The sequence below is a fragment of the Coccinella septempunctata genome, chromosome 6 (genome assembly GCF_907165205.1).
Source record: "Coccinella septempunctata chromosome 6, icCocSept1.1, whole genome shotgun sequence".
Lineage (NCBI taxonomy): Eukaryota > Metazoa > Arthropoda > Insecta > Coleoptera > Coccinellidae > Coccinella > Coccinella septempunctata.
Genome location: NC_058194.1, coordinates 4,951,975 through 4,961,667, shown reverse-complemented (window position 1 = coordinate 4,961,667; position 9,693 = coordinate 4,951,975). Strand labels below are relative to the sequence as shown.

The 9,693-nt window shown below is 34.1% G+C and overlaps 1 protein-coding gene across 1 annotated transcript; it reads right to left on the bottom strand.

Annotated features, from left to right (window-relative positions):
- Positions 1-2,475: 2,475 nt before the first annotated feature.
- Positions 2,476-7,850, bottom strand: LOC123315905. Its single transcript, XM_044901809.1, has 4 exons — positions 7,781-7,850; positions 7,358-7,432; positions 7,064-7,224; positions 2,476-4,035 (listed from the first exon to the last, which is right to left on the bottom strand). The coding sequence occupies exons 2-4, from the start codon at positions 7,416-7,418 to the stop codon at positions 2,476-2,478; spliced, it is 1,782 nt and encodes a 593-aa protein (XP_044757744.1). The 5' UTR covers positions 7,419-7,432; positions 7,781-7,850.
- Between the last annotated feature and the right edge of the window lie 1,843 nt (positions 7,851-9,693).

Here is a 9,693-nt window from a genome sequence, read left to right as displayed (position 1 = left end):
TGCGGAATAAGAGGTAAACAACTTGATCTTATAAAAAGTTATTTGAAGGATAGAAAACAAAAGGTTCGAATCGTAATAGACTCTGAAACATTTATCTCTGATGAGGGAGATATTATTTGTGGAGTACCACAGGGCAGCGTTTTAGGCCCTCTCTTGTTTTTAATCTATATTAATGATCTTCCATTTTACATTGATCAATCAATTAATATAATTATATTTGTAGATTATAGTAATATAGTCAAAATTTTGGAAAATTTGAGTAGGGTGACAATTGAATTGAATGATGTCTTCATTAGCGTGAAGAACTGGTGCCTTAGCAATGATTTAAGCTTGAATGCAAGTAAAACAGAGTGTGTTATTTTTCATACAGATAGAGCTAGCTATGAATTACCTTGTGAAATAAAGCTGGATGGTGTATGTGTTACGGTATGCAACTCCACCAAATTTGTTGGGGTTCACATGGACTGCAATGTAAAGTGCAAGGTTCATGTTGAGTCTCTAGAAAGAAGACTTAACTCTGCTATCTATTCCATTGATGTATTAAAAAGGTCGGTTGATGTATCAACTTTGAGAACTGTATATTTTGCAAATATTCAATCAATATTATCATATGGTATTGTCTGCTGTGGAAATAGTTCATTTTCTGATTCTTTATTCGTTAAACAAAAAATTGCATTGAGAACTATGCTAGGTATGAAGTACAGACAGACTTGTAGAGGTGTTTTCCGGATGAATAATATTCTTACCCTTATGGGTCTTTACGTATATAACAGCATTAAATTTCTCATACAGCACCCAGAACTTTTCGAAGAATTTAGAAATGTGAACACTAGGACCAGACAGATTGTGAAATATATATACCCAATACATAGTCTAACACTGACACAAAATAATGCACAGTATATGTGTATTAGGTTGCTTAATTCCCTGCCTGTAAAATTTCATACTATCGATGTTGATAAAGTGTTTTTGAAAAAGTTGTTTAAGTTTGTAATTAATTGTGAACCATAAAATGTTGATGAATTCTTGGAATATTGTAAGGTAAACAAACACATGGTTGTGTAGGGTTTATATTGTTTATTTGACATTTTTTCTTGTATTCGTGAAAACTAAGGCCCAGTTTCACAATATATGGTTAACCCAAAGTTATGTAGTGACCAGTGGTTAAATCAAAAATTCTGTTTCACAAAGTGTGGTTTATCGTTTGACCTAAAGTGAACTTGTGGTTGACTTAACCCCGAAAATTTCATGAGTTAACTATGAGTTGCCTGGACATAGAAGTTTCGTGGCGTATGCTTTTCTGCATATATAACATATTTTGAGTTCTGTCAAGTCAGCATTTCTTCGGGAATACTGGAAGCGTTTCACATGTATTGGGTGTTTATTAGTTAATATTTACGATTATCGTGGACGATTATGATGTGAATACTCTACTCATAGTAGTGATGAGGAAACGGTGAGGCCCATGCAGAAGATTTGGAACTAGGAGGAATTATTTTGAGTAATATGTCGACCTGGATTTCTTCTGTAGATTCAGAAACACAGTGGAAAGGAAGGCAGTTGGAAGCGAAAAATCTCAGCTCCTTCAATGAGAATATTAAAAGTATAGATGCAATGATGATGATTAAGTCCACAGTTTTTTTACATAACATATCTTGTGATGAAAATGAAGGACAACCTCCTTCATGAGGAGAAGAAGAAGCAATGAATTCATATCAAAATGTTGCTGTGCCCCCTATAGGGGATCAAGAATTATTGTTAAATAATAGAACTAGAAGAACTAGACTGAATCTTATGAAAAGTTATTATCCAAATATGTTCAATTAGAGTGGTGAAATTTGAATTTTTGAAATAGATGAAAGCATCTCAATTCAAACTCAAATAATCAATGAAAATAGGCTTTTGAAGAATTGTTGAGGAAAACACCTAGATATATATAAATTATTTAAGGAACTTTAAGTTATCAATGCAAAACTCAATTTTGTTTGAATTTTTCAATAAAGTAATAATTTCTATTGGTCCAGCACAGTTGCACTGTTTTTTCTTATTTCGCACAAGAAAAAACGAACGCTTCAGCTTCACTTAAATCAAAATCCGAACGAAAAATAACCTTTAGGCAATTATGAAACTCATATCTGCACAGAACATCAAACATTCGTACGTTGCTCATACGTTCTATTCGTTTTCTGTCATAATCATAACAATTTCTACATTTTTAAGTTCTTGTTTCACAGAAATACGAAATGTCAGTAATGAATAACCCAAAAGTAGATCTATCGTACACGAAAAACATTACCAACCCTCAAAAAAATTTTAACCGATGGTCAAAAAACCATCACTCGTTTTTTTGTTGTGAAACGAGCAGTTTTTTAAACCTTGGGTTAACTCAAAGGTAGTGGTTAATAAACCACCACTGGTTACCAATGATTGTGAAACTGGGCCTAAGAGATGAATAAATACTATCAATCTATCTATCTATACTTGTTTTATTTGTAAGTGTGGTCTATGTGCTATTTTGATGCTACTGTACGGTCGAAGTATATTTTCGATTTTTTCGGATAATTGTGGAATATTTGGTATTGGTATGTATGTTGTCGGTTCCTTCTTTGTTGTCGTATCAAGTGTGTTGTATAATTTATGTGTTCGATGTTTCAATATCCTTTTGATCTTATTAATCGGGTAATTGTTTTTCGTTAGAAGTGTGATTGTTTCCTCTAGAATTGTTGGTCTATATCTTGGTGATGCTACCTTTATTGCTCTGTCTATGTAGTTCGTTATAATTGCCCTTTTTTGCCTCTCACTGTGTGCTGAGTTGTAATCCAATATCCAGTCTGTGTTCGTTGGTTTCCTGTATAATTTGGTTTCCAATTTATTGTTATTCCTGATAATGGTGATATCGAGGAAATTGATCGAATTGTTTTTCTCCTTTTCTATGGTGAATTGTATTTTATTGTGAAATCCACTAAGGTGTGCTAGTATTTCTTGGACTTGTTGTTCAGATGTTATTATTAGGCAGTCATCGACGTATCTTTTAAAGATTGTAATGTCGTAGTTTGAATTGGCTAATATTTCTTCCTCAAGGTATTCGAGTACTAGTTGTGCAATTGTGCTTGCTATTGGGCTTCCCATCGCTACTCCATATATTTGTAGATAGAAAACGTTTTTGTATTGGAAATGACAAGTTTCTAACGTGAGTTTAACTGCCTTAATGAATTCGTCTTTTGGTATGCATGTATGTGGTTCTATTAAGGGCCATTTTTTCTCTATTATTATTGGAACCAGTTCTGTGGGTATGTTGGTGTACAGTGGAACAATGTCTAGGGAAAACAATCCATGATGTGTTGGTATGTGTAGCCCGTCTAATGATGCTTTGAGATCAAAGGAGTTCTTTGTGTGGTAAACATTTTTGTTTACTACGTTGAATAATACCGAGGAAAGATGTTTTGACAGTTTGTATAATGGTGACTGGGTATGAGAAATTATTGGCCTTAATGGTATGTTGGTCTTGTGGATTTTTGGGAGACCATATATATTGGGAGGTATGCTGTTGTGTATAAGTAGGGACTTCGCTATCTGGGGTGATATGAATCCTCTTTTTTCCCAATCCTTGATAAATGTATTGTTCCGTGCAGTTAGTGTGTTCGTGATGTCCTTCTTTATTGATTTATATGTTGTTGCGTCGCTCAGCAATTCTTCCATCTTGGATGTGTAGGAGGACTCGTTCATTACAACCGTTGAGTTACCCTTGTCTGGTTTTGTAATTATAATCTGTGGGTTGTCATTTATGAACTTTTTGGTTCTTTTGAAATCGTTCAGCATTTTTTGTTGCGTAGGATTGAGTCTCGAGTTTTTGACCTTGTTGTAGTGGGATTGTAATGTGTTCGCCATTTTCAACCTGATCTCATTTTGGTTTTCACTTGATAGTTTGGTGATGTTACTTTCTGAATTCGCAATAATGTGGTTTATTGGCAAGTGTCTGGCATTGTTGTTGTCTATTGCGTGTTTTGGATCTTTATTTAAAAGTTCTTGGACGTCCTGTGGAATCTCTGTGTCAGGTAGGTTTATTATTGCATTGGGTAAATTGGCTGGTTGGTGAGGTTATTGCCTGCATTGTAGTAAGTTCAATTTTTTATTGTGTCGAGCTGTATTCTCTTTTATATTATTTTCTACAAAAGATGTCTGCATTTTTCGAAACCAGTGAACTCCCCGAACGATATCAATGCCCTGAGTATATATGTTTGTCTTGACAGTGTTCTCTGTAGTGTATTGATGGACTTGGTTGTGTCAGTGATTATCAATTTAAGTACCTGTTTCAGATATTTGTGATGGATATGTTTATACTTTGACTTTATGTACTCACTTTCCATTTCTATATGGTCATTGCATTGTTTTAGGAACTTTGGTGTTAGGTCTCGATCCTTGCACTTGAGGAGGAAGATTCTTCTTGATTTCATGTTGGTGAGCTTGATGTTAGCTTTAGTAATGGTGAGCATATTCTCTAGGATAACCCTTGTTGGCCTGCAAAGTCTTCTCCAAAATTCTTTCACTCTGTTTATATGTCCAATGTTATACTTTGTTCCGTAGTTGCCGTCCGAAGAGGATCTGTTTTCTCTTTCGTGTGAGTTCTCATTAGCCATTGTTTCAATCCTGGCGAATAATTTTCATCAATTGGATGTATTTACCCTTTTTTGTTTTCTTTGTATACTTTTATTTGATTTTGATATCACCGTTATCAGGAATAACAATAAATTGGAAACCAAATTATACAGGATTCCAACGAACACAGGCAGGATATTGGATTACAACTCAGCACACAGTGAGAGGTATAAAAAAGTAATTATAACGAACTACATAGACAGAGCAATAAAGCTAACATCACCAAGATATAGACCAACAATTCTAGAGGAAACAATCACACTTCTAACGAAGAACAATTACCCGATAAATAAGATCAAAAGGATATTGAAACAGCGAACACATAAATTATACAACAGACTTGATACGACAACAAAGAAGGAACCGACAACATACATACCAATACCATATATTCCACAATTATCCGAAAAAATCGAAAATATAATTCGACCGTACAGTAGCATCAAAATAGCACATAGACCACACTTACAAATAAGACCAGTGTATTCTAGACTAAAAGCACCAACCCCCAAGGAGGAATGTTCACACGTTGTATATAGGATACCATGTAATGACTGTGCAGGCGTTTATGTGGGACAAACACAACAGAGGTTAAAGGACAGACTGAAGGGACATAAGTACTCAAAGGCTCCGATAGCCCTATACAAACACACCATCGAAAACCAGCATTCTTTTGACTTCGGGAAAACAGAAATATTGGACAAAGAAAAGAATCGAAAACCAAGGGAATTCCTCGAAATGATTCTTATTAAACAAGATGTCAATTCCATCAATGACAGAACGGACATAAGAAACCTGAGTTCCATATACTCAACAATCATTGACAACGCCAAAAAGAAGAGGAGAACTTGAGTCCAACATAAAAAAAAAGAAAAGATTGGAACATAAACCTCAGCTACTTGTTCCAATAAATCATAAATCTATTATTTGTTTTTGTTTTTGTCATGTAATTTTATAAATTTGAAAAAGGGCACAGCCCGAAACGTAATATATGTGAATGATTTGATTGTTTTTTGTAAACCCTTCAAAATCGAATAAAAGTATACAAAGTAAACAAAAAAGGGTAAATACATCCAATTGATGTTCATAGATTGATATCCTATTCCACTGGAATAGGAAGGCAGGTGAATATGGAACGATGTGCTTCATCGGCAGATAATGTAAACAAACTGTAAGGAAGATATTATGATGAATGTTACCTTTTTCTTGCAGAAAAACTCTGAATGAAAAGGTGCTGAGAGGTCATTTATTCTATTTTATTTCTAAATACAACAAAATAGTGGTACACAATAATGATTAATTCAAGACTTGTTATTATTGTTATTACATTATTTTCTTTCAGAATTTGAACGTATTTCTCTCCTCCAGGAATAGGATATAACATGACATTTATCAACATTAAGTCATAAATGATTCCGGTGACACCACGGTCATCACGAAAAGTTAGAATGTTTTTTACACGTCCGACAGAAAAAAGAATTGAAAAAATTTTTCATTGAAGAACGAATATTCATTCATGTTATTAACTTTCCGAGGTGAAATTATCTCTTCTATGAATTTCCACATGAAGAAATTTCTCGAAAAGTCTCGCCATTGGCTACAATTCGTATTTTGGCGAAATTCAAAGCGAACGTTCATTAAATGCTGCCATCTTTTCGACGAAAGTGGAAACTATTGTAATATTCGTTACTTCTACTAATCGTTCAAGTATTCTGGTAACACCCCACATTCTGGTAGTCTTTCCCATTTTACGCCTCATAAGGATGTCGAGAAAGTCCCGAGCAAAGATTATAGAGTTAGGAAGATGGGAAACGCCCTCATATCTCTAGTACTAAAATCCGACAACATTTTGGCCTGTGTTTCACGTACTGAGAAATTAGATGGCGTTGAAATCGTAATGTCAAACAGTTAAATTACAGTTACGCTTTATAATTGAAGGGCGCGAATTTCGAATTCTATTCCTCTACCGAAGGGCGCGAAATTCGAATTTTATTTCTTGAATTGAAATCGAATATTGACTTAGTGGAGACCAGAAAAAAACATCCTAAGTGACACAACAAAACCAGGGATTGGTTTTGTGATCAGGATGTTGTTTCATGTTAACATTCTTTTGACTGGATTCATATTAATGAAATACTTTGTTAGATTTGTTAAAGTTTTATTCGAAATTTATGAAAAATATGACACAATTGAAGATCTAAAGGTGGTATTTAAAAGTGAGGATTTTTTAACAGAAGGTACCACAGGTGAGAATAATCTTGTCGAAATTCTCATCTTTGAAAACATTTATTTACAAATGATACAGCTTTGAATATAGGATACAAAAGAACCTAATGAACTATTATATAATATCAAAGTTGTTATTTCGATACAATACTTCTTTTGAATAAATTAGTGAAATTTGTACAAATCTCATCCGAAATTTATATAAACAAATATTCGATATACCATTTATTTTGCTTCTCAAGGAGTTGATTGTTGTTTTCAGTTTTCGGATCTCTCTATAATTTCTGGGAAAGACTTGGAAGTACTCTGCAGAGCGTGAGACAGGTACACTCGAAAGAATATCTGAAAAAGGGGAAGTACTGGTAATCTAATTTCATAACAAAACAATTCAATATATTGAATAAATTATCTTATATGTAAGACAAATGATTAATTCATTCAATTATTTTTGTCACAGATATCTAGGATGACTTACCATCAGTATTTGTCATAACACTTTCAATCTGCTCGCTTTCCATCTCATGTGGCCCCTCCATGAAAGGAATGCTTTCTGCATACGAAAAAAATATGCATTCAATTTATATTAATGAAAGAGGATCTATGGTTTACTTCAAAATGCTTTATTGTTCAAACGATCGCACCAAATTGGACAACTCCTTTTTTGTTGTGTTTATTATTGTTAGGGCAAGGCTTATAAAACAAAATATTCCCAAAAAAAACAGAACAGAAAAAAGGCATTCCTTTTTCCTACGACCAATCGAGCAATCACGATGAGTTAGTTTTTATTATCTACCCTAGAAATAATTTAAATGGCAAAACTAGGTTTACCGGGTCAGCTAGTATATGATAAATGAGTAATGCATTCAGTTATATATTGCAGATATCTAGAAAGACTAACCATCAGTATTTGACGTCACACTTTTGATCTGATCGCTTTCAATCTCATATGGCCCCTCCGTGAAAATAATGCTTGCTGAATATGAAAAAGATATGCATTCAATATATAATAAATGGATAATGCATTCAGTAATGAATTGCAGATATCTGCAGACAGCAACTTACTTGGATGAAAAGTTTCAAAATGACATGAAGTAAAATGTTTACTGCACATGGTATAGCTTTTACTCAAGTCATTGTCTTAACGCCCAGAAAATTCTATCCACTTCTTAGCACTGAAAATAAAAACCAATCAACATCCGAGTCACATGGTACGAGTTCCAATAGTTACGTTTTCAGTTTATTTGGTAAATTTAAAAAACTTATATTCGGAGAGTCCCAAACAGCAGTTTCCACAGTTCTTCACCATACAATATTTTCCATACGACATTTTGAGCAAAGTCTCCGATTTTGAAGTTTTCACTGAATAAAATACACAAATAACATTAAAATTAGGTAAATAAAACGAGCGGTATGGAAATCCAAACATCAGAGAATTTGCCTCTGCAAAACAAAACGGCCATGTAAAAATATCTCCATGAAATGGCAAATGTCCCTCGGATAAATATTTTAACCAGTCTTAGTATTTTGATAAACAACTGATCTACCAGGTGGCGCTCACGCAAGTTTAGTCGATTCGTTTCCTGTCTTCCTAACTCTATAATCTCTGGTCCCGAGGTATAAACTCCTCTTAAGGGGAAATAGTACATACGATTCTAGATCAAGACGATCGACATTGATTGCTTCACGGATGCAACCCCCATTGAACTCTTAAAGTTCTGAAAGTTCTTTTAGAGTTCAAGGGCAACCCCAAATACGTCATGTGCCACATCTTTGAGCAATAGCCTGTCGATTCTGTAAGCCCAAAGCGAAACGATATCCAAGAGAAGCGATCATTTTCGTTGGTTCGGTATTGAGTAAGCATTTTACAAGAATCGTGACAGCCGAAAGAGAAACTACAAGTCTAAGCCAAACGAAAAGTTTTGGCTTTTGTTATGAAAGCAATCACGATGCACAGTATATATGGTTGGTTGGATTTGCTCACCTATATTTTGTAATATGTCAAATGTCAGACTAATATATTCAAAATTAACGTTTCCTCTGTATGTGGAATATAAATTGAACAATTGAATTGTTATAGCATACGAACTGAGGCAGTTGAAAAGTAGAAATTGCCACGCGATAGTTAATTCTAGGAATATTGAATAATTTTCAGTTATTCCTGAATCTCAGCGTTACTTTGGCATATATCACTATAAAATTATTTGCAATATATAAAGAATTGAATTGCCGATGTCACCCCATCGCTATTTATATCGAAATATGTTGAAAATCCGTCGAAAAATGATTGTGGAGGCAAGTTTTGTAGACACCTAATTTCTTTTTATTTCCCATAAAAAACCAACCAAATTGGAAAAAAACGGGGTGACATAAAGATGTCCTTCAACTTCAATAGAAAAAAACTCCAGGCTTTACGTGAAAAATTGAAAGCGTAAATTGAGAACTAGTGAATGTCGTTTTTGAATGGAGATTTTTGAGGTATCACTTTCCCTTAACAGTCGATCACTTGTCCGTTGGAGTACCCATGATATATTTGCACGATAAACTCACATTTCGTTCAGTTTTCTGGATCTCCCAAGGCAACTTTTCCGAATTTTTGTTCTCTAGGAACCTTCAAGAAAGTATGACGGATTCAAAACGAAAGGTAATGGAATCCGTTCAACCGTTTTCACGTGATGCGATGACAACTCAAAACGTGGCTTCATTTCTATTTATATTAAGATATAACATTCAGTAACTCTGTTTCTTTCATTTACAACAAATTAATAATTTCAAAAATTCTCTTGCCTATCTGATGACGAATTTTTCAAACGC